The 26,724-nt window shown below is 41.8% G+C and overlaps 1 protein-coding gene across 1 annotated transcript; it reads right to left on the reverse strand.

The window, feature by feature from the left end:
* Nucleotides 1–779: 779 nt before the first annotated feature.
* Nucleotides 780–14,891, reverse strand: Serpinb5 (serpin family B member 5). The gene is made up of 6 exons (XM_076837130.2): nt 14,724–14,891; nt 12,256–12,393; nt 10,000–10,117; nt 7,855–7,997; nt 3,796–3,963; nt 780–1,324 (listed from the first exon to the last, which is right to left on the reverse strand). Exons 1-6 carry the CDS (start codon nt 14,889–14,891, stop codon nt 923–925), a joined length of 1,137 nt encoding a protein of 378 aa, XP_076693245.1. The 3' UTR covers nt 780–922.
* Nucleotides 14,892–26,724: the final 11,833 nt, after the last annotated feature.

Here is a 26,724-nt window from a genome sequence, read left to right on the forward strand (position 1 = left end):
AAACCGTTCTGAGTCAGCTAGAAGACCCTGCCACCAGCCCAGCAGCAACCAAATGACCAGGTGGGACAGCTCTCAAAAATAAAAGTCAAATTTTTTTTTTAATAAAGCTGAGCTTCTCCTTGGGGTCTCATATTTCAGCTACTTTATCTAACATTTCACTATAAAAGTTCTGCAAACTGTTTTCATAAGCTAGTAACATACTCATTTGTCAGCAAAATTTGACCACTTATGGGCTGGAGTCTTGATTTGTCTATTTTATGTGAATATTTTACATTTTGTTGCAGAAATAATATTAGGGTGTTGATTTACAGAGTACTGTTTCAGACCCTGTTGATGGAGCTCCATAACATACCAAAAGTGCTAGGCCCAATGTGCAATATATTTTTCTAAAAATCCCAAACATTCAGAGTTTGAAAATACATGTATCTCTCAAAGCTTAACATAAGGACTCCTGTGCCCGCAGTAGAGAAGGTGTCCAAATTTTGTAGGTCCTATGCACCATAGTTTCTTTAGACTTTCAGGAAGTGAGAGTATCTAGAGTATTCTATATCCCTGTGAAGAAAGGCAAAGTTCTGAGGATAAGAGCCTACAGACCTTCCTTATAGGAATTTCTGTATGGAACACTGTATGTCTCTCCAGAATCCTGGACAGTTTGACAAATAAAGAATAAATATTTTTCCTCTAAGGCAATTCCTTTTCATTAAAAGCATATGTCCTTTTCTTTTATGGGGAAAAAAAAAAGGAAACAAAAGAAAGAATTAGAAAAGAAGGGCCTGTTGTGTGAGGGCTACACATGACAAGGACCAGCTGCTTCCTGATCTAGCAACAGTAACAATTTATCGTTTTTTCGGAAATGAATCTCTGGATGCAGAGTTTATAGAAATCTGCATCCAGAGACAAGTCAACTGGGTCTTAACTTGGGCTAAGCCACCTCAGGAGTACAGAACTTGCCAAAGAAAATGATGTTTCGGGTTTTGTTGTGCCTGATGATGTAAATAAATGGGTGGTCGGCGTTAAATTCATCCTTGTGTTGCAGGATCCGGGATCCTGGCACCTCAATGGACTCCCCACCATCTTCATTTATTTCTAAGCATGCTCTGTGAATGACATTCGACAGGGCCACTCCCTTGGTCTCTGACATTCCAGAGAAATCAGATGTATCTTCGTTAAAGATATTTTTCAGCCCTAGGTTTTCCAGACTAGACTTGGGATCAATGATCTTTTCCACCTTAAACTTGGGAAGGGAGAGTTTGACTTTGGCATTGGCCATGGTGCTGGGATTGGTCCACTGCAACAGCGTCTCTGAGTTGAGTTGTTTTTCAATCTGAAGGACAGAAAGGAAAGGAAATTAGTTTGATGTATCTCCCATGGTAAGAGACCTTGCTTGATGGAAAACAAAGAGTTTTTGTGAGACCGATTCTGAAGCAGTCTGGGTGGAGCACCATCAGAGATGGTGGAGTACTTCTGATAGGAACCAGTGTCTCTTGTAAGACCCACCAGCCACGGGCTCTGTTCTCCTCCTCTCCCTACCACAGTGCTCCCTCTGCCCTGAAAGTTAAGAGGGCATGGTTTTAACTGGTTTGCTTTAAATTACACACTAGCTTTACAGAAAACAGATGCATGGGGTATGATGCTGCACACATGAGAGTTTTCTGGATTATTATTATAATTTCTCTGTAAGGAAATATAGAATACCCATGGGCTGGGCATGGCATAAAATTTAACAATTCAAATTAAAGGTAAAGTTATTCTTTTTAAAATTGGAACTTGAACTGTCTCTGAGTCATTCTTCAAGTCATGGGTGATAAAGAATGGTGGGAAGTACCTCGGAATGTGACATTATTTGAAATAAGGTCAACTGCAGGTATAATTAGCTAAAATAAGGCCACTAGAGTGGGCTCTAATCTGACTGAGTTCCTTATAAAAAGTAAGAAATCGGACAGAGACAGACACACACACAGGGAGAAAGCTATGTGAAGGTGAAGGAAGACGCCAGGGTGGAGTGTGGACACGCCAAGAGACAGCAAAGGCTGCCAGCCACGGCCAGGAGCCGGGCGAGAGACACAAGCCCACTCTCCTTGCAGCCCCCAGAAGGAACCAACTTGCCAACACCCCAACCCCAGGACTGTAGCCTCTGGAACAGTGAGAAAATAAATGTATGTTATTGAAGCCACCCAAGGTGGGGTTCTTTGTTATGGCCGCCATCACAAACTCATCCAATGTGTATTCTTACACATTCCTTTCTGAGACTCAAAAGACCATTTTCTTTAATTCTATTTCCTTAAGAAAAATACTGACACATTTATGAGAGTATTTTAAGTAAGTTAAAATCCAAGACAACTGAATAATCGGGAAAGATCAAGACATGAAATAAGAGAATAAAAAGAAGGGACTAATACATCAAAGAAGAATGAGGACAAAAATTCATTCAGGTCATAAAAGGATGGAGGCAATAATAACAGGTAAGAGGGGGGACTGGTTAGACTGCCCCCCACCAATCAGAGAGTACCAGAGGCCTAACTGGGAACATACACAACCTCTGCTATTCAAGAGCCCCCCTTCATATGTAGACCCCTCTTCATAGATATGTAGACCACGGCCCACACGGCCCAGGGCTGAGGCCCAGATGAGGAGAGCTAGAACGGAAGCCAGGGAGGGAAGTCCCAGAGGGAAGAGGGGGGGGGGGGGGCCTCAGGCAGCTGGGCAGAGACTGAGCCCAGGGGGAAATTAAAACTCATTCACAAGCAGATAGATCTGCCACTTTCATTGGATTTTGTGGCTATAACAATCTGTATATTAATATCATAATTGATATCACATAAAAATATATAAACTATATGTAAGTATACCTTTTATATTATAAAATAACATAATAATATAATAACCTGCATAATACATAATTTGAAACATAATAAAATCTTGTGTGCGTGTGTATGTGTATCAAATTTATTACACAGAATTAACCCTAAGGTAAGCTGTGGATTTTAGTTAATAATAATGTATCAATGCTGGGAGGGGAAGGAAAGGTACTGGCGAATGAGATTGATCAAATTGTTATGTGCATGTATGACTACGGCATAATGAGTCCCGCTGTTATGTATGATTATAAAGCACCAAAAAATTAAATAAAATAAAAAGCAAAGAAAATATTTCAGTATTGGCTTTTCAACTTTAACAAAAGTACCACCCTAATGCAAGATGCTAATAACTGGGGAAACTATAGGATTGGGAGAGGGAGAGAGAGCGTACGGGAATCCTCTGTACTTTCCACTCACTTTTCCGAAAACCTAAAACTAAAATAGTGTGCTAATAAAGAAATAAATGAAGCTTCTGTTCTCAAGACAGTGGGCCACGCAGCGCATAGCCATTTGGGCTCTTCCTGCTGACATGAGGGAGGCACCCTCACCTAGGGGAGAGAACGTACCTCCAATTTCCCAAGGTCAGATCCTGGGTCTACATATCATTGTCTAGTTCTGTGACCATGGACTGGGTACCTACCCCTCTGTGCCTCAGTTTCCTCGTTGTTTCTAACCACAGGGCTGCCAGAAGAATTAAATGAGATCATGCACACGGGGAATGAAGCACCATTCCTGACACATCCTAAGTGCCAAATAAAAGTTGGCTGTTCTCATATTAAAGAGGAAAGGCCCCTGAAGCCCTTGGAGATGACTGAGTCAGTGGTTTGTGAGGCAGTTGGCCATGGCTTCTCACGGCCCCACACAGCTCAGTCCAGGGGCCTCTCTGCCATGGCAGGGGCTCCTGCCTCCCTGGACATAAGCCCTGCCTCCTCCTCACCTTCTCCAAGCCCGTCGACTCATCCTCCACATCCTTGGGTAGCAGGATGAGCATGCTGAGGTGCTTATTTTGGAAAGGAAGCTCAATGATCTTGCAGTTGATGTCATCAATGTTGCCCATACAGAATGTGGCCTCCATGTTCATCATCTGCACAGGTTTGGTGTCTGTCTGTTACAGGAGACAAGTTTGGAAACGTTAACAAGCAATTACTTTCAAGCACAAATATATATACACCATACATACCAAAAACATAAATACACACACCACACCCTTACACAGGAACACACATAAATACATAAAAAATAGGAAGATACCTATATACACACAGATTTGTTCTTATGGTTTCGAATCATTGTAGCTCATGACCCAACCTCTGGGATCCGAGCCACACTGCACCCAAACCATCAAACACTGACCTGTGTTGAGTTTATAAATCCTTTTCAAAAATTATCCATGTCCTTTATAATTCCATGTGCTATATATTATATAAACTACATATAATACTATCTTTGCATATATAAAATATTAGCAGTAAGACAGTCTGAAAATATATAAAAAGTTTAAGTTCGTCTCTACAGACACTTATGGGATTTTGAGATCTTTAAACAAAGTCTTGGTGGAGCTGACTTCAAAGTAAATTCTACTAGAAAATCCACATACCTATTTACACAGTGCTTCCTTAAAAATGCCTAATCAAAAAAAGATGTGGCATATAGAAGGACAAAACCTTATTTGGTTTGCCCTCTCTGTTCGTCTTTGAGACCCCTTCCCCTGTCTTGTACCTTACTCAGATCTGAGCAGATGGAGAGTCTGAATTAGAGATACGAAGCCCAGATCTTGGTCCCAAATGTGACACAAGCAGATGCTACAATCTAGAGCAAGTCTCTCAACCTAAGTCTCTGTTTCCTTGTCAGTAGAATGAGGAGATTGGAAAATTCATAATAATAGCTATGGCTGGGGAGGGAGGAAGAGAAGAGAACCAGCAGGGTGGGAGGTGGGGGGACACATACAGCAGCCCAGCTGTTGTGACTTTTTTTTTAAAACTCTCTAAAATAAGTAAAACAAAATGTTAAGTTCATGAAGTTGGTTGGTAGGTACTCTGGTGTTTCTTTTATTATTCACTATAATTTTTGTGTGCTTGAAATATTTCATGATTTTAAAAGATGAGAGTGCTTCTCTCTCTTTTTTTTTTTTTTCCTTTTTTCTGAATCCTCCAACTTCCATACACTCCACGCTCCTCTTGCAACAGGGCTGTGAAAGGGCCATAACCCTCAGGCCTCTATCTCCAGGGACCACGCAGGCTTTTCCCTCTCTGGGCTCCCATTAAGATCCAGTCTCCTACCTCTGCTACCGAGGGTTTCTGAAGAAAAACTAATTCATACTAAGAAGTGAAAGACTGACAGTAGTTTAGGGTAACTTACTGTCTTCATATGCACCTCCCACAGGATAGTTTCCTGTTAACCTAATCTCTTTAGGGGGAGACTTCCGGCTTCATGTCAGTCCTTTAGGGATAACATCACAATAAAACCTGTACCTCTCTGGGATTTTTCAAACAGTAAGCCGCACCTTACCCAGCACTGCTCTCAAATCACAGCTATGCCTTCCTTATTTTGCTTTTTGTACATACCTCTATCTTAGCACTTGCCACAGTGCTAGGAATATTTTGTGGTTATCTTTTCACCTCCCACCTCAATTGGAATATAGTCATGGCAGATACAGTCATGTCTTGGTCCTGGGATATCCCACCAGATAGTACCTGTTTACTAAATATTTGACTGATGGATGATTGAAAACTTCAGTGCTAAAGTATAACCAGAAAGTGAATTATGATAGGAAAACATGTTGCTTTAAAAATTTACTGATAATTCTTCCATTTTTTTAAGAAGATACAGATTTGTCTAAAAATTTCCATCAGGCTAGACTGCCAACAGTTTCTGAACGTGCCACAGAGTTGTGTCCTCCAAAAGTTATCATCGATTTCACTTGTCAGCACCGAATTTAGGCACAACAATCCCATTTTCTGAAACACGCATTGAGACATATTTTGAAAACAGGACTAAATAAAAACTATCCCAGAAAATACAATATAAATACAGTTTAAGCAACCCTAGCCTGAAAACCCCAAATGCTCTAAACTCCAAAAGTTTATGAGCACCACCCTCATGCCTATATGAAAACTATGCCTAACATGAAAATTCCACACATGACCTCATGTGACAGGACAAAATACAGGGCACTAAAAATGCTGCATGAAATCACCTTCATTCTATGTGCATAAGATGCAAATGAAACATAAATGAATTGTGTGTGCCCCTGGGACCTTAAGAGTGATGCCATTAAAACATGTCTTAGATTTCACTTCAGCAGGCCCAGGGACCCTCTGCCAGCCCTTCCTATGAAGGAGAACCAATCACCAGTCAAATGAGCCAGAGGAGGCTGGCTCCAGGATGGGACAGAGGGGTGGACCACACTTCTCCATGACTCTGTAGAGGCTGTAAGGTCACATTCCACTTCAGCTCCAAAGGAAAGACAATACTAAGAAGGTCCAAGGCCATGCTTAAATCTCAAGAAACCATATGTGAAAACTTCAGAGTGTGAAGAATTCAATGGGTCCTTGTGTCCCAGGCAGGCCTCTGGTGCAGTCAGTCCTGTCCCTAGCAGCGAGCTTTGAGAAGACCACTGCAGTTGGGAAGCTAAGCTCAGGAAGAGGAAGGGGAAGGAGGACCTCCTGGCTCCCTCCACACCCTGGATATTTGAGTAGGTAAGAAGCAATAATGGTGGTTGTTGGCCTCTCCTGGGAAAATGTCCCAATAAAACCCAATGAGGTTTCATCTCATATTGACTGTTTTGGGGCTGGGGATGCAGCTCAGTGGTAGAGCTCTTGCCTACCATAGGTGAGGCCTTGGGATCAGTTCCCAGCACTACAAACTGAGTTTGGGGGATTGACAGGTCATTCATTCAACAAATTTGCAGACAACCTTAATGGCATGTCAGAGTCTGCCAGGAACTACAGACACTGAGATAGAAAAGCCATGGCATCTGCCATGATAAAGCCCACACACCAGTGGAGGGTCAAAAAAGGGCAAACAATTAGATTTTACTGGGAAAAGTACACTTGAGGGTGGGCAATGTATGACTAAAACCCCGTGGAAAAAAGCAAAAGGCACGGAAGCCGGTCCCATGAGCCTGTATCCCAAAGGGCTTTTCTCCTGGATTCTAACATTAAGGTGCTGCTTATTAGGCAAAAACAAGTGATCGATGCCAGGTACTCGTGGCTCAGAAAAATTAGAATTGATGCGTAGATTCGTCAGGGTAAATAAGCTACCTTCAAGTATGGCAGCGACTCAAAGACTGCTGTGGGTCTAACTTCTTCACGCCACTCACCAAACCACATCATCATATGGATCCCTGCGTTGTCCTGGGTTCTCCCATGAAGTGGGTCAATTTTCCAGTCTCAGCTGTTTCGTTTCTTTTTACAAAAGAGGTGCTTCACCTGTGTCTGAGTTATTTTTCACATAGTCACCTCAACACTATTAATGAGACCGCCCTGCAAAACAAGCTTCTCACCCTGCCCTGGTGCAGATGGGTAAGCTGGACTTTTTTCTTCAGAAAGTCAAGAAGTGCTTCAAACCATCTTTTAAGTTAGACATTAAAATATCCAAACTAACTGGGCTGGGGGTGTGGCTTGGTGATAGACAGCTTGCCTAACATTTGTGAGGCCCTGGGTTCCATCCCCAGCATTGAAATTAGTTAATTAATTTCATATTCAAATCATGTGCTTCACTATCAATAGGTGAGAAATTGAGATCATAGAGTAGATAGTCAGGAAAAAGATTCCTAAGTGGTCCGGGTCTCCCAATAACCCAAAGGCTTCTGCTAGAAGGATTTAGTTTGCTCTTTTTCTTTCCATTCCTCTTCCTTTCTTGCTTAAGGCCCCATGCCCTCATTTTCCTTGTTGGAATGAATTCCGATACCCCCTCCCCACACACACACCCCTCCATTGCCATAACAGGTAGGATCTGGACCAGGATCCTTTAACCATCCCATATGGCCACAAACCTTGCTGACTCTGAAAGGGCATTCTTTTGTTTCTGATTCAGGGAATTTCTTCATCCACTTTCCAACAAAGTAGGCAGCATTAACCACGAGGATTTTGGTCTGGTCATTTACACTGTTGTCAGACAAAATGTTCTCAAAGTGGCCTGCAAACAATTTTAGAAAACCAAAAACAGCAGTTACCCTTCCAAACTACATTGGCTACACACATGCATGTTCAGTCACTGGGGATTTACTGCTTGCTGGACTGGCACCATGTAAGGCCTGATAGGATTGCAAGTCAGATTTTCCTGTGCTCCTGGGCAAATTCATGGTCCCTTGCTGTATGCCTGGCCCTGTGCTCAGCCCTTTCATATATATTATCTTACTTTTTTCACAATGGCCCTATAAGACAAAGATCATCATCTCATTTTAAAGTTGAAGAAACTGGGCTCAGAGAGGCCAATGGGGCTATCAGCTGAAAAGCTTGTCTGACGCCAAGACAGGCCCTTCCCTTCATCCTACACCTCTCTACTCCTCTCCCAGTGGTACTCCTTGCAGGCAGGTTATTTGTCCCAGAGTCAACTTAATCACCAGAAGCTCAATCACAGCTGCAATTATTATGGCTCTCAAATTCTCAGAGACAAAGCAATCCAACAGCGATGATCTCGCAATACAAAGAAACCCCCGTATTTGAATAGCACTTGACATTTTTACAAAGATTTTCACATCAATTCTTGGATCGCACTTCCTGGGCTTGGACCATGTACAAAGGACCCTGTACTTGGTTTCATGTTCTGCTATCACATTCTTAAGATTTTTAATAAAATTCTCAGTAAAGGATTTTATTGAAATCCTGCATTTTTGTTTTCTCACTGACTGTGCAAATTATGTATCTGGTCCTGCCAGATATGTGTGTTGAACACATAATCATTTTATTGGAGAAACTTGAAGATTAAAGATGTTTTCAATCCAGTAAGTGACAAAGCTTCAATTTAAATCCTGAGCCTCCATTTCCAAATTTAGAAGTCTTTTCATTCAACTACCTTCTCCAGTCAAAAACCTCAAGTGCATTACGATTTTAAAACAAATGTCTGTTTGAGAGAAAATACAATTGCTTAGGAATTTTCAAAGTAAAGTTATACCACAGCAATTGAAGCAGGAGCTGCCTTTTGTTAATAATGTTTAAAGATGTGCTCAACCTAGTATTTATATATATATCAAAGTTTCTCTTTACAGAAGAAATCAAGAAAATTTATTTCAATAATGTTGTAGTGCCTGGATTTGAACCTAGGTGCTAAATGACTCCAGAGTTCCTGTCGATTTCATGTCCTTACAGGTGGACCTTGTTATTCGTGAGTCAGCACAGAGGCAGACTACTCTGGGCTCTGCTCATTCACGAAGGAAGTATCCCCGGAAGAGTATCCTTCCACACCAGCAGGGTCTGCCTTAGGCTTCCCTCCCTAAACTAATACTATAAATATAGCCCCTGGAGAAGGACATAGTCATTGGCCTGCCATCCAAGTCACTTCACTTTCAACTTCTTCCTATCAAGGAAGGCAATTCACTGGGAGGTTTAATGGAGGGTGGAGGGGTCTAAACAGGGAGAATCCTGGGAAGCACTGAGCAGAGGTGCTGCCAAGGGACATGGACCATCAGAGAGCACAGCAGTATAAGGGTGGTGAGGCTCAGGACGCGCCTCCACTGCAGTTGTTTTCTCATTCTGTCTTCCTGTGTTTATCTGTGAATAAGACCTTTTGTCCTCTTTAATAAATTGGTAGAATTTTTGAGCCAGAAGTGATATCAAGGATCATCAAATTATACCAATCCTTCCATTTCTAGACTTTAAGACTTTAAAACTGGCCTCATGCTTTGCCCAAAACCCCACTCTGTTAGAGACACAGCTGTGGCTCCACTGGGGCGTGTGGCAGCTTGTCAGAGGGCAAGGCAAAGCGGACCAAAACTGAAACTCCACTGATTTCTGCCAAGCGATGAGATGATACAAGAAATTCCTAGAAAGGCAAGTTGTTGACATGTGTTGATGGACAAAATTGAGCCTGGATAAAAGCATCCAAGGAATCCTCCAGATGCTCAATTTTTAATGAGTGGCTCAAGGATTCAGGAGAAAGAAAAGTCTGTTATTCAGCAGAACAAGCAAAGTATACTTGCCATCAGTGAGATCCTTAATGGAGCTGTTGATCTGACCTTTCGTTTCTTCCAGTTTATCCTTGAAGTCCACAGTTTCCAATTCTTTTGCATATGGTCGCTTTGTAGAGCTGATGAACTCCTGAAAAACATCCAGTTTTAAATTCACAAAGTACTTATAATCTATAATCAATCTATTACATTGTTACACACTTCTAACAAAAGGATTCTTAAATATCTATTACCATGGGTACACTTTCCAATTTGGTAGCATGAACTGTTTCATTTACTCAATTATAGGACAATATCAATTATTAAATGCATCCACCAATTTAGTATCTGCTTCCGGGAAACAAAAATAAACTATGTTAAATATGCACAATTACAAAATGAATGGCAGCTTTCTGTTCAAATTCCACTGAATAATATGAGAATTGAGCAAATTGAATTGAATACGAGTTGCTTTCTGATACAAGAAAAAAATGAATTCCAATTTCAGAAACATTAAAAATGTGTATATATCATAGAGAAAATGTACAGAGAAGAGAACTACGAGCAGAAAATCATTATCCTCCTTGAAACAAATAAATATGCTAAAGACCCTCAATACTCAGATAACGGTCCAAGGATGAGGAGCCACATCACCATCTGGGATCTTGATAGAAATCAAGAATCTCGGGCCCCACCCTAGACCCACTGACTCAAACTGTACATTTTAATAAGACTCGGAGGCATTTAATCTGCATGTTAAAATTTGAAACATAGAGCTATAGAAAGCACAGCAGTGGTTCTAACCTTAATGCTCGTTTAAAATGTAAAACCCAAAACACTATTGATCAAGACGTCTGAGGCCAAGAATTTGCTTTTCTGACAAACATCCAGGTAGTTCTGATGCAGGTCAGCCCTCTTCAAACCACAACTTTTTGTACTAGTTAACTAGAAATTTCCAGGAGCTATGAGCTCAGAAAGAAGAGCAACAGAAAGCAATCTAAAAATATATAAAATTCAATTAAAAACAAAAACCTTGCAACTCCTAGTTTGGCTGAAATTCCAAATGTTGAAATGAAGGTTAAACCAAACTAAAAATAACTTGAATGTCATATCCCTTCACTTCTAAGCACAGGGCTCCTGCATTTCTTCAGAGCAACTAAGGCCTTAGCAATTAACTTAGCTTCAGATAACCGCAACTCAGCCTTGGGACTGACTGAGTCAGCAGGCACCAACTAAGAACTTCAGAAAGGCTCAGCAAGAGGAAGGCCCTTCGTTGTCCTCTCTGCAACAAAGATGTATTAAGTATCTCCTGAAGGACCACCTGGGGGCCATGAAAGTTTTTCCATGCCCAGCATCAACTCACATCTCAATTTTGTTTAATTTCCCAGATGATTTTTAGAACAAAAATGGTCGCATATGTGTGTCTTCAAGGAATGAGAATAAACTCACAACAATATCTAGCCACTTATGTGTCCTCAAAGGGTCTCAACAAAACAAATACCTAATGCAGAAAGATATAATATAATGACAAAAAGGCTTTGATGGAGATCTAGCATTTAGATTTAGGAAGTTTGAAATTCTGACCAACCAAACAAGAACTGAATCAACTCTTACTAGAGAGAGAATCTCCTTGTAGTCTAGACTGTTGGCTATGTGTTTCAAATAGACTTTAAAACATCATGTATGATACACCCTGGGATCAAGAATCACAATGTTCTTTACAGGACTGCTTCAAGAAATGGCTGAACTGAAATAACCAGAGCTGCCTTATATAGACCCACATCTGACCAGCCTCGGGAAAACAAACAAAACCAACTTGTGGCTGATGAAGAGTGCTAATTTATGGTTTATTTTTTGAATTGATCTTTGAGGATCACCAGGAGAACATTCTGTACAAAAACAAATGAGATGGGAATCCTAAAACACCCTGGAGCCAGATGTCCAGCTATTGAGGAGTTAGAAATTTAACTCAAGAGTTTTTTGCACTTCTTGTCTCCAGGGATACATTTGAATACTCCATTCTCTCAGAAAAGAAGCAGGGAAGAGGCATAGGAGGTGTGAGGGTTTGAGAGGGAAAGGGAAGCCCACAAGCCTCCCTCCACTTGGAGCTAGAAGGTGTAACCACTGTTGAGTCCCACAACATTCAACCTCTCCAGGGGGACTGGTTTATTTTAAGAAGTCTTAAATCAAAAAGGAACGTCTTGGAAATGAATGTTGCAGGTCTGACAATGTGAAATGCCATTCCTGGAGGAAAAAGATACATTTTGCTAATTGCTTTCAACAACTTACTGTAGAAGGGTTCAGTGATTTGTCTACGTAGAGCCGCTTGATTAGTTTCAAAGAGTAAAAGGAACTGAGTTTATTTACATCCGAGGTGACTGTTTGAAATCCAAAGTGCACATCTTTGACATTGTCAAAATGAAGGACCTGTTAAGAGAAGCAGCTCATTAGCAAAAAGCATTTCCTCTTCCTGATGAAGTGGACACCTTGTGACGGCAGCCACCTCAGCACACAGAGCCCCTTTGCTCTGATGCTCCCATAAAGCCAAGCCTCTTGGCCTCAGCACTGTGGACATTTGGGGCTGGGCAATTCTTTGCTGTGAGGGCCTGCCCTGGGTGTTGCATACGCTTAGCAGCCTCCCTGACCAAGCAGGTGCCAGCAGCACTCCTCCTCCTGTGCATGACAGCCAAGACACCCAGACAAATTCAGATGTCCCCAGGGTGGGCCGGGGAGAGAAAAACTGTCCCTGTTTGAGAAACACTACCATAAAGATTCTCTTCTTAGTAAACCAAGGAAAATGTGCCCTTTCTTCAAAATGATGCCACTTAGCACTCACACAAAAGGATCTCCCCTCCCCCAGGGAAGATTAAGCTGGGTTATAATTTCTATCCAATTTAGAGACCAAAACAGAGATTCACACCAAGAGAGACAATCACTAGGCAGGTGTGAGTCCAGGAGGGAGGTGCCCAGAGCCGCAGTCCAGTCTCCCTGAGATGTTTTAGCAAGAGCTGAAGGGGCTGCTGCACGTCTGACAAATGGCAGGGGGTGGGGGGATGCCTGGGAGAGTGACAGTCTGATAGCCTTGCTTTGAATCCCAGCCTTCACCTATTAGGAAGGTAATCTTCTGTAGGCTGTCAGATCCTCACCAGCCCCTCTGTAAAATGAGCCAAGAATGCCTACTTTTCTGAGTTCTAGGATTTACAGGTATTACATTTAAAACACCTAAAATGCATGGATTCAAACTATTATCCCTACAGTGATAGTCTAAGCCATTTAAAATTCAGATGCTGCCATTTGAAGGGCTTAAATCCTTTTATTTTCTTCCTAACTTATATTTTGTTCCAAACAACAGTCAAGAATCTCTTCTGCTCTATGGCACTGCAAAAATGTGACGTCAGCTAGGACGAGTCCCTCCTCACTCCATAGCTCAGGACGGTCAGACCTTGACTCCACAACTCAGGTTGCACTGCAGGGCCAAACTGGCTGGTCCAGGCACTGCTCAGCTCTCCTGCAGAATGATGAGCCAACAAGCCCAGAAGATGACAGAGCCCAGCACTACTGCTGGGGCACCAGCTGCCTGTACGGAGACCTTCCTTTATTGTTGTTGAGGAGCAGTCCCCCTACCAGGAAGTGTTCTTCTCAGCCTTTCTCTAAAGGGACACAGGAAATGAGGAACAGGACTTGGGGTAGGGAACGTGGGAGGGGCAGTTCAGAGACAAGGCAGATGAGAAGGTGCAGCTCCTCTGCCCAGGTCTGAAGTTTCTCCCTCAAACCTCACTCAGTGTCAAGCCTAAGTTCTCCACCCTGACCTAAATGACGTTCATGGGTCATAAGTCAGGACAATTAGGAATAGAAGAAGGTAATCCCTTTTTAAATGCTTATGAGTTCCTGGAAAGAAAGATGGCTGAACCTGGAGCAATCAACATTAGGAATAATAAAGGAATGAAATTGGGAGGATACTCACCTACTGTTTACAAGAACACGATGACTTAAAATCATAACCATCAGGAAAATTATCTCATCTAAGGTCTAAGACTCACACAAAGCTAGATAGTCAATCACAGCCAAAAAGAAATTAAAACATCTATACACATATGTGTGCATATATAAAATACATCATCTTAGCCATGCTTCTTAAATAGGATGGTAAGCCGCCCCCACCACCAGAGAGAATTCCAGAACATGTAAACACAATTCATTGTATTTGTCCCAGCTACTTGAAGGCAGATAATTTAAAATGTGCTTCTCTATTAAAATAAGTGAGGATATATTCTAGGACAGAATGCTTGCATTATGCTTGCATCTTTAAATGAAGCACAAAGCTATAAATAAATTGTGCACTAATGTGGAAAACTTTGTTCTGTCTGAACGTAGGATGGAGGTGGAAGGTAAATTTACACTCTTTCTGCCCAGAGTATTTTCAGTGGAACATTTAATATACCACCTTGATTAATCTTCACAATATGACAGATGAAAGATATCAGGTGACTTTCCGAAGGCCACCAGCAAATGGCACCCTATGATTGCCTAGCAGATCCCCAGTGTCTCCATCTCAACCACGTGACTGTACTAAGCATGGGCTGCAGGACACAGAAATGAGCTTTCACATTTAAAAACGGGTTAAGAGAATCCTGGAAATGACAGGACCCTCCACCCTGATTGACCCAGACCACCAAGTCTCCATTTCTTTCTCTAGTTCCTGCCCATGGATTCTGATAACTGCCTCCCCAAAACAAGGCATGGGGCAGTGTGGTTACCTGTCCAATTTCATTTGCTGTGTCACCTTTGGCGCCTACTTGAGCAAGTGACAAAGAAGTGGAGAGACAGATTGGGGAGAAGAGGACATTGCCCACTGGCTCCTTTTCACACAGTTGTTTGAACAGGTCAACAGCAAAAGCCGAATTTGCCAGTCGCAAGGCATCCATCCTGGGCCTGGAAATGAAGACAGAGGAGAGGTGAATTTTCAATGTTTATTTAAAGTGTTCTCAACTGCATTCTGTCAGCACAATAAGAATTCTATTTCAACAAAGTAATGGTCTTGGGTAGGAAGAAGGAAATTCCGAAAGAAAGCCAGTTGTAAAGAGAGCTGTGGACAAGAGTCCGAAGGCATGTGAGGTCTTCATTGTGTGCCACTCTGCCCAGAATCTCCAAACTCGGGCCTGGTCAGCCACAATGGACATGGTCCGGAGCCTAGACGTCACACTATGTCTTCACATTAGTGGTCAAGTGGTTGACAGCACCTATCAAAATCAGTTGGTTTTATTTACCACATATTGTTTCAATTAGGATTTTGTTTAGGTCATACAAAATTGACTTTTTTGTAGATTGCAAACAGTCAAATTGCAGCAGTTTGGTATGGTTCGGATGATATTTAGTAAGTGATATAAGTGTTTCCTCCAAAAAGACATGTTGGACTCCTGATTCCTAACCTGTGAATGTGACCCTAATTGGAAACGGGGTCTCTACAGATTTAATTAGTTAAGATGAGGTCATACTAGAGTTAGGTGGGCCCTGACCCAGTATGACCAGTGTCCTTAGAAGAACAGGAGAAAAGACACAAAGACACACCAAGAGGAAAGATGGCATATATGCACACAGACACAGAAAGCAAAGATGGCATCGAACACCCCCAGGCAGTGCCTGAGCCCTGGTGTCAGGGAGAAAGCCCCACTACTTCAGATAGGGGACTTCCCTTGGCCAGGACCAGCAGATGCATAGGATGGCAATGTACACCTTACCCCCAAACAGAAATTCATAATGCAAAACCATGAGAATAAGATCAAGGAATGGACCCCTGGTCATCAAATATTACCTCAGAATTCTTTGATGGGACATATTGCTTGCATAGAATGGACTCAAAAATATAATATGGCTACATCTCCGGAATCTGGAAAAGCAAGTTCATTAGCAGAAAAAAAAAAAAAAAAAAAAGCCTTGTTGACCCTGTTCATTTCATGCTCACTGGTCATCCCCCCAACCACTGACTTCCTCCTTCTCTTTATGTCTCTGGTAAGTACAGCAAGAGCACTCAGCCAGAGCACCCCTTACAAACCTGCTACAGGTGATCTAAAGTCATGGTGAGCATTATGCTCTGCTTTAAAGCCCACAACCACCTTCTCCTCTTGAAGCAGGGGTGTTACTGAGACCACCAGAGCGTCCTGAGACAAAAAATGAAAGACTGTGGAGTGTTTCAACCAGCACACCCACCACTAGGGAAATTAAAAAGAACTCTTCACAAAAGGTTTGGGGAAGCCGGGCATAGTGACACACACCTGTAATCCCAGCAGCTCGGTAGGCTGAGACAGGAGAATTGCAAGTTCACAGCCAGCCTCAGCAACAGCGAGGTGCTAAGCAACTCAGAGAGACTCTGTCTCTGAATAAATACAAAATAGGGCTGGGGATGAGGCTCAGTGGTGGAGTATCCCTGAGTTCAATAACCAGTGATAAAAAAAAAAAAAAAAAAAAAAGGTTTGGGGAATGTGTGCAAGAGACTTTCAGGAGGTCTGGCTTCTTCCTGCAGCACATTTAACATTGACAATGTTGAATTCATCGACAACTAACATTCAACATGTACATGGAGTCATGAGCTATTTCTTCACCAAACTTAGATCCCTGCAAACTTTTCAATGCTTCCACAACTTGAGGCCTAATCACACTGAGATTAATATGAAAACATACAAACTGCTTTAGCAAACACAAATAGTTCTCCCTAGCAAGGGTTTACTAATCCCCCAAGAAGACAAATGATAATAATTTTGCATAGGCAATAAAATAAACTGTGATTTTAGTGATTTCTTTTGGGCACAAAAATTGTGCTGAAGACCATGAATTAATTTGTTGAAGGAGTTTGACTACAAACACTAGGAATGGGTCCAGGAAGTGGACCAGAAGTAAGGAAATACCCATTTTACCATTTGGTTCAACTAAAACATCATTCATTCATAATAACACTTTGAGATACATTTACCCTAAATGACTCCATGAATACAACTTTTATATAGCTAATTATACAACACCTGCTGCATTTAATGCAAGACTTAGACATCAGGGTGCTTTTGACTTACATTCTCCATCAGGGACCTGGATCTGAAAGGCTGTCCCTCTCAATGAGTTCCTTTCTTTGCATGGTTGTTCTCAGTGTGTGAGTTCGAATCTGTTCACCTTCCTGTCCTGATGCTGACTGGATCTTTTCTCAGAAAATTTTCTATGCCAGTGAGTAAGAGCATACAGCCCTTAATATTTAAGGTCCCTATACAGCATCACTGGTTGATGCTGGGCAAATGTATCAGAAACGTTCTGTACCTGATAAGATTGTAGTGGCACACAACCACCAATTAAGAAATCAATGAGACACTGCATGATAAATCCCATCAGCTGTTCAGTGTTTAGTCCCAAATGACTTAAAATACTATAGAGCTGATCTGAGACAGCTCAAGCCATGACTTTGGCCAACTGCCACCACTGTGTTGCAAGACAATCAAAGCATTTAAACAAATCTCAGCAATGTTAGCAATATATTTCCAGGATACTGTCAAGCTCCTACACAGATCATTTTGTATCAAACAAATGTTATAAAAAATTATAGGTACAACAGTAGAGATTAGCAATTCCCACACAGTGAACTTACACATCTAATCACTTGTGTTCAAAGTATTAAAATTGCTATAATATTTTTCCATTTTATTATCATCACTTTGATACAGATAGATTTATTTGTCTTCATGAAAACCTTGTAATGACATTAATAATGATAAGTTTGTTCATAACTCCAATATAGAAAACACCACATCTTTCAGCCACTTCAAAGTTTTGAAAGTTTTTTTGTTTCTTTCTTTCTTTTTTGTGTTTTTTGCAGTGCTGGGGATCAAACCCAGGGCCTCATGCATGCCAGGCAAGCACTCCACCACTGAGCCACACCTCCAGCAAGGCACTTTTATTTTAACCAGAGAATACTGAGATGGAAATTTAATCAGTAAAACAAATGCAGTTTTAAGAATGTATATTAAAGCCGCTTATTTTTGCAATTTTTTGCGAAGGTGTTCTAAAAATCATAAACTTTTAAAGTGGTTCAAAATCTTGCAGTGGGATCTAGTCTGGCTCCGCCTCTTCATTTTGCAAATGAGGAAAGTGAAGCAGGATGAAGATGAAGTGATTCTCCCAGGCCACCCACGCAGGGAGTGAGTGGCAAAGCCAGACCTGGAACACTTTTCTTCTACCTCCACGCCTAGTACTTCCCACCACACCTTACTACCTTCTTTCTTGGCAATTCTGGCTTTGCTGGCATTTACTCTCTCAGAAGTTTCTCAGGTTCCAAAATGCCATGTGTCCTGAATGACCCCACTTAAAAACACCAAGACATCCTGTGTATTTTTTTTTTTTTTTTGCATCAACTGTAACTTTTTGCTAATGATTTTCTTACTTGAAGGCACTCTGGTTCTTTCTGCCATTTACACTGCAAACTCTTAATATTATAAAGCTGTCATTTAATGGGCAGGTCAAGCACTGAGGCCGGCATTCAGAAAGCAAAGGTGAGCACAGCAGGCACCTGCCTCTAACTATCAGTCTACTGGCTGGGGCAAGTGAAGTGTTTAGATAAGGAGCACAAGTTACCATGGAAGCACTTAGCAACACCAAACCCATACTGGAAATGTCAGGGTCACCTTCTCATAGACAGTGACATCTGAATGAGTCACACTCAAAGTGAGTCCTAAAAGAAAAGTAGAACTTAGCCATGCAAAGATATGGGCCAGAAAGAACTAGCACAATTCAGAGACTGTGAGTGGCCCCAAATGAACAGAGACTCATATAGTAGAATGCGGGAGGGGTACTCATTTCCCTAGACTGCTAGCTTATCAATGTCCCCTCTATAAAGGTTTTCTAAGTTTGTAAGGCATCTAAGCCAATGGGCCCTAAACTTTTTGTCTTTAGGCCATTTGAGTGAGATGAAGGTCCTATGGAAAGGGTGACTCTACACCCCGCTTTGCCTGAGACAGTTCTGGTTCACATCTGTTGTGCTGGCATTAGGAACTGTGCCCCATCACGGATAAGCATGTTATCTGAACACTATGGGTTTTTCTACTCACAGACCATCTACCTCACTCTTCTGCACACACACACACACACACACACACACACCCCACACAGCTATGTGCATAGTTTTTTCATTCTTTAAAAACTGAATGTTGACTCTGTCCAGGTACTGAGGTATCTTTTAACCTGCCTCATTTTACAGAAGGAGCCATATGTTGAAAAACTCTTTCTTGGGTCTTTAGTGCAACCAATACTTGGACAACACCTCGAGAAATCTTGCTGTTATAATATAATGGAAAGGAATGCCTAAAAACTATAATGGAATGCCTAAATACTCAGCCTCTCTGGTTCACATTCTAACTCTGGGAGTTAAGTCAGTACCAGGTTAAGAAAATGAGATTCTTTTTACCTTTTTCAGGGTGGAAGAATATTATGAGGATTAAATGAAGTGATTATGGGAGTAAATGAATATGGAAAGTGCCTTCGTAGGAGGAAAATAGCTGCAGCCATGAGTAATAAAGTTCACTGCTTAGCCTTCCAGTGGCAGAGGAGCCTCTGCTTGGCCAAGATACTCTGAAGCATCATGTCTGCTCCTGTTTCTTTAAAAGCCTGACCTTGACCACAGACCATCCCACTGCCACCTTATAATAAATGAGTGCCAAACTGGGCCACATCAGAATGGCCCAAATTGCTGAGACTGCATGCCCCAAAGTCAATCTGCAACCCAGAAAGACTGAAGTGGCACAATTCAAGGCGTTAGGAAGCAAAGATAAAGCTGCTGACTCATTTTCTATGGCGAGTCCTTTCCTCAGACAGACTCCCATCTCTCCACTCATCAAAGAACCCTCCAACACTGTCCCTGACTGACGGGGACTAAGGTGCAGAACCCACCTACTCTTATGGAAAACCTCTTGGAAGATGGAGGGGGTCAAAAGATGTTAAGAGCATGGGGTGATGGAAAGCCGGATCTATTTCAGCAAAAAATCCCACTACAAGGTGTGAGTCTTCTCGTGGCACCACTTCCACCCTGTGGTCCTCATCTACAAAACAAGAGGGCTCCACACACATGGGTCAAGTCCTCTAGTTCTGAGAATTCAGTTACAAGTCTTTGGAACAACATGACATATTAAATGGATTTTAGGTTAGATCAGCTTAAAGGAAGCCATAAAAAAAATAATAATAACATAGATCCTATGAGGAAAAAAACTACAAACCAGCCCAATCTAAGACAACTTAAAAGTCCAAGAATCCACTTTGTTTAAAGTATTCCAAACCCCAGAAGTGGAGAGGGAAAATACTTTCTGCCTAGAACCATGCATTTGCTGAGTAGATGAACGTTCATGTGATGCTTAAAGCGCCATAAAGTAGAACGATCCATAAAGTCTGAATTTTGACCCCACAGTGCACACACACCTTCTCAACTTTCTCGGGCTTTAAGAACCACGCCCTTTCTGGGACGAGCATTGCAAAATTCACCCCTGAGTTCCAAAGCAGGGCTGAAAACGTCCTCGGTGAGCCACTGCTGCGCTCCACCACCACCAAACCCTCTTGCCAGGCTATTTCTTCACATTCTGACTGTGCATGGAGTGATTTTAAACCCCACAGGGCATTTCTGGGGTCCAAAGGGCTGGAAGCTGGAACCACCGTTATGGGGGATGCAAGGCAGCGGGCCACCCACGAAAGAAACCCATCCCGTCCACTGGTTCACCATCTCGAGTCACCTCCAATAACCATCCAATGAAGTCACAGGCCCTGTGTCCCCACTTTGCTTACCTGGAGTTGCAGTTATCCTGGGGAAAGAGCGGCGAGGGAAAAGGCAAGCGTGGAGCTCAGAGGCCTGGATGTGAAAGCTGCGACGCGGTGGCCCGGAGGAGCCGGCTCACCTGAGCCCCGCCCGCCACTCCCACCGTGGCCACGCCCAGCTGCGCCCTCGGTCCGCCCACCCGGGCGCTCTGGGCTCTTACTCATGCCTCTTGGCAGCTAGTCCGCGATTGAAAGAGATGATTCAGGCTGAAGTTGCTGCTATCTGCACAGCTTCGAGGGCCTCGGACATGCTCAGGCAAGAGTGGCTGTCGGTGGGTCCTGCCTTGGGCTAAATACATGCACGCATCAGTAAATAAAGCCAACCCTACTAGACAACACGGGACCAGAACGCGAAGCCTGAAATAGAAGGAATCTGTGTGTGGTGGTCGGAATACTGCTGACCAGTTAGTGGCACGAAAAGCACTCTCCTCTCCTCAACCCTGCCTGTGTAAATTGCAGTAGCTCATTCTGCTAGATGTGTGTGTGTGTGTGTGTGTGTGTGAGAGAGAGAGAGAGAGAGAGAGAGAGGGAGGGAGATCATTAGCAAAATACTTAATACCAAGTTGATAGGAGAAATCATGATGGGTGGCTGAGGGAGTTCCAATAGATTGTGCAGTGTTGCTCTGAAAACACCGTGGAGCCTGCTCTTGACAGGGTCTAGGTTTCCCACCTTCCTGCAGCACCTTCATTCCATGGACCTCCTCCCTCCTGTCCTATCTGTACTCAGGAAAGTACCTGAAACCCGGCCAGTTGCTTCTCTGCTGTGCTCGCCCTATTGTTCATTTACTATGTTTCATCATCACCTATTTACTTTACAGTCTCCTCCTCATTCATTTTGAAACACATGCACACAGCAAGGACTTGACATACAGTATGCAGTTAAATGAATGAGAGCAACTCATTAGCTAAACTAAAATTAATTGATAGCTTCCCTACCTGCTTGTGCTGCCCACCCCTCTTCCTGTATTTTATTATTAACTTGGATCAAAGTCATAAACTAAATGAGTTGAACTCTGAAAGTAATATTTCAGGCATTAGTGGAGCAAGTAGAGGCAAGGTCATAGGAGGGGGTGTGGGCAGAATGCCTCTTAAAATTTCATTATCCAGCTGTAGTGAGGAAAATGTGTGTTTGAGGGCAGAGTCATAAATTTGCAATCTGACTCTACCACTCATTGCTAAAGAAATCCTAAACAGAGTTCTTATTCTCTAGCCATGATTCTTTTTCTGTAAAATGAGGCATACATATATATATACAAAAAGACCATACTTGTGAAGTGTCTGCACATGGTATGTGCTCCCTAGTGATGGTAGTTATTACCACTTAGCCTGTTTTTCAAATGGGCCCGGGAATATCACAGTAGTCAAAAGGTTAGAGCGTGATATTGAGATCTCATTCACCACAATTATTTATTAAACACCTACTGAATGCTTGCTACTATGGTCCAAAGATTGTAAGTGATTTGCACTTAAATCATAGAGCTATCCTCCCTTCTGATGTTTAATTCCCTGAGCAACACTCTTATTCAGTGCTTGCTCACTTTAGGCAGAAATATTTTCAGTGACAGAGTTCAGCAACACCCAAGGAAGCCTGAACACAATACCTTTGAGTGATTCTGACTGTTCAAAAGTTGGAGGCACCATTCCATTAGGGATACAAGACACACTCCACAGACATCTTATAATAGTTCCATCAGAAGATCAGAAATGAAAGCAGTGAAGTGTCTTGCAGCATATAATAAAGAATGTAAGCCTGATGCATGGCACAAAGGGAGTTCAGAGACAAATATGACCCTTTCGTCCTTGGAGGCAGGGTCACTGGACATCAGAAGACCATTCAAGCCAGGAGCAAAGCATGAGCAAAGGTGTAGAGCTGGGATGACACCAGGTATAGTGGACAGGGATGTTAACCAAAGGTTCCTGCCAAAAGCATTCATGTGTTGAAGTGTCTGAATCCAAGCAAGGCAAGGACTCTGAGTCTCAGTGTAACATCATTGACAAGACAAACACTGATTGAGCTAGATCAGTGGCTATCACTCAGTGGCAAGAGCATTAAACTTGTGATTCTATTTGACTGAGGAGAACTTTTCCTCAGTAACATCTTCTCCACGGTGGCCATCAACTTAATTCCTTTTAAAGTCCACCCCAAAACAGAAGAGTAGGAGAGAATGGAGTTATACCAGCAGTTCACATTTATAAAGCCACATTTTCAAACTAGTACCTAGAACACAACAGCTGAGAAATTCTAGGGGAGAATGGCCTCAAGAGTTTCTCCTGCTCTCAACATGGGCACTCCGCCTCCCGCTTTCAACTGGACACTGTGACTAGAGTCTGTGATTAATTGATTAAGTACCTGTTGAACGTGTCAGACCCTGGGCAAGACTCTAGAACAAACAGCAAGAAGAGTTAGACCTAGGTATGGCTCTCAACAAGTCTACAGGCTAGCAAATGTCTATGAATCTGAGATCTAGGATGGCTGTTACAGTGTAAAATATATACAGCTTGAAGGAAAGGCCTGGAAGGAACAATATTGTCAGTTAAATTGTGGGAGGAGTTTCTAGGCAGCAGACATAGAAGAAAAAAGTTCTACTGCAGTCAGAAAGCAACAGTATGGAAACAGCTATAGGTTACTGTTACTATGTGCAGTTATCAGTCTCTTCTCATGTGGAATCTTGAAAATCCAGCTCCAGAGCAGTTCTGATCTTCCTTCTTCTGGGTAAAATTCAAACCTATGAAAATAGATGCAAAATCAGATTGTACAGTTTCCTCTAGAATATAACATACAATTTTCTTATTATGCCTACTGTTAATGGCCTCCTCCAGCTAAAATCTAAGCAGGAATTTTTTTTTTCTGTTTATTCACTATTCCAAGGACCAAACAGCATCTGACTCATAGCTGAGTACCCAGCACACAGTGGAATGAATGGGAAGATAAGATGAGGAGGTGGCAGACTGTATAGAATGTGGCTGATTCAAATAATGATGAATTCAACCCACAAATTTGAAATCAGTTTGACATTTCCTTAAATACCAACTATCTTTCCTCCAGTTCTTTATTTTATAAACACCCAAGGCCACTGCATCTGATCCATCCCAAACAGCTTGCATTTATAAAATAAATTTTTCTTTATAAAATATTGAGTGGGCAATGATATACCTGTTTGTAGGAAAGTGCATTTGCTTTATAATTCCAAAAATAATTCATAACATTCTCTCTTTCAATTGCCACAAAAGCCATTTTGTTGAGCAGGTACTAAAAAGAACTTTTTGTTGTTGTTTTTGGAGAGAAGAAATACAGTTAAAGAATGAATTATCCATTCATTCATTATATAATTTTATCCAACAATAATTTCCTCTAGTTCAACAAAAGCAATCATTGGCCCAAATATTTAATAACCTAGGAGACTGTTTTATTAGTGCTTTTTCTTGCCCATAGGTTGAAATATTGCAAACATTATAAGTGGATTAGTCAGCATTCTGCTGAGGAGGGCTTGACACACCCAGCCACTCCCAGGAACAACCAAAGGAGCTTTGTTACAGCATGCTACCATCTCCTGTCTCCCTCTCCCTCTACACACAGAGAGAGAGAGAGAGAGAGAGAGAGAGAGAGAGAGAGCACTTCCCTAGACACAGGGGACCATTATCTTTCTTTCAAATGTGGAGAAACTGAGTAGAAAAAGATCAAGTAGTGCTGGAGACACGGCTCAGTGGTGAAGTGCTTGCCTAGCATGTGAGGCCCTGGTTCACCCCCAACACTGAAAAATAAAAAGATAAAACATTTATCTTGAAGTTTCTGAGACAGGAAAAAAAAAAAATGTTTACAAAAGCCCAGATTTATAATACTGTCCCCTAACTACTCCATTTTGAGACTCCAACAATTTGATAAGACAGTTTTTTTATCTTATCAATGTCTAGAAAAATATTATATTAAATGATAACCTGAAAATAACTTATGAAAATTTTCTATTAAGACAAATATTTTTGGCCCAAAAGCAGACAATGATGAAAAATAGAGTAAAGCAGAACCCCAGAGTTAAGCCACAGACAACCAGGTTTTCTTAAAAGTGCCATCGTTTGCTTTTAAAATGCTTAATACCATATGAAAGGCACATCCGAGCCAGACATTTGATATAAAATCACTTAGGTTTTGTTATGGATGTAGAGAAGATCGAGGTGACAGAGTGGAAAAGGGAATTCGTCTCGGAGCTGATCCTGAGCCACACTCTGCCACTCAGTGGGAACTAGTCAGCAGTAATCTGCAGCTTCTCTGGGCCTCAGCATCCTCCTGTTTAAAGCAGGGATGCGGACAGTCGTCCTGACATAACTTTCAAAAGCAAAGGTTCACCAGCGAAATCCTGTTTTTCCCTTACCAAAAAAGAGATTAACTTCTCTCTAAAATGAGTGGTGTGGAATGTATCTGGATGTGACACAAAAATGAAATAAAAATTAAACATGTTAATCAGTTCATTAATGAATGGGTTTTAATTTATTAGTAATAGAGCTATATGATCTGGTTATTTCCCATTCAGTTGTCCTGATATTTGTATTGCTAAATGACTTCATAATTTCCTTTTCATGTGTAATTCTCAGAGGACAAAAGGCATAAGTATAAGAACGAAAATAACAACCTTTGCAAAATATTCAGTAAAAATAAGAATTTCAATGCATCATGTAAGTTGATTAACTCTTCCAGGAAAATATTTGACTATATATTAGTAATAATTTATTTATAATAATTGGCTGTATATTTTAACATCTAGCTCCTTTGACCCAATAATATACCTTTTAGAAATCTTTCTTAAGGAAATAATTACAGATTAGGTCAGGGATTAAGACATAGAAACGTGCATGGTAATATTTATAACAGGAGAACCGGAAACTAGCTGAATATCCATCAACAGGGAAGTAACTAAGTATGTTTTCAGAGTAATGTTCACAATACTGGTTTGTGTATGAGTAGGTTACACGGCACATGTAAACCGCAAACCCAATTTTAATCAAAAAAAACAAAAAAACACAATAACCTGTGGAGTAGGATTTAGGAGCCTTGGCTTCTTGCTCTGATGCACTTAAAGTTTGCTTAATTCCATATTAGAAAACGATACAGTTAGAAGACTTGAAGAAAATTAAAAAAAAAAAAAACAATTTTAGCAACAGTAATTTCTGGCTGATGAGCTTAAAGATGATTTTTATTCTTTCTATAGTTTGTGATATCACCCAGATTGTCTGGTACCCATAGATCATCTCTTATGATTAAAAAGTTAGGTTTCTTTTTAGAAGCAGAAATTCCAGAGCTTCCTTTGGTGAGGAAGAGGGGACCTGGCAGCTGCCCAGTAGAATCTGGTGTCACAGGGAAGGCTCCATCTGCCTCAGGCTGAGAGGGAGTCCAGCCAGGGAGCGCAGGCCTGCCCCTCTGCCTTCCCCTCCCTCAGCAGCACCCACCAACGTGCTGACCTCAGCTGTGGGCAGTGACCCTGCCTTGTTCCTTCCTTCAAGGACGAACCCACCCGAAGGAAGCTTGGAGATCACCAAGTCCACATCCCTGGTTTTCAACTGGTGAGAAGTCCACCCACAGCGTCCTGCGTGCACGTTTTAAAGTGATATTAGTAAGACCTTTTATAAATGCCCTGCAAGGACATCTTACTTCAGGCCTGTTTTCATAGCATTTTACAAATGAGACGGAAAAAACGCCTGTGTCCAGAGCTGCTGAGTGACTCCCCAGCCCACACGTTAGTGAGTGGTAGAAATCAGACTTAAATCCAGGCAGAGCTCTTAACAAATACTCCACACACTCTGCTACACAACACACGTTTGTGTTCGACCTGAGACTTAATGTCCCCATCCCTGTGTGGGCTGTAAGAATTGATCCTTCCTCTAATAGGCACTCTGCTCTCTGTGATGACAGGAACATTCAAACAGAGAGGGAAA

The sequence above is a fragment of the Callospermophilus lateralis genome, chromosome 17 (genome assembly GCF_048772815.1).
Source record: "Callospermophilus lateralis isolate mCalLat2 chromosome 17, mCalLat2.hap1, whole genome shotgun sequence".
Lineage (NCBI taxonomy): Eukaryota > Metazoa > Chordata > Mammalia > Rodentia > Sciuridae > Callospermophilus > Callospermophilus lateralis.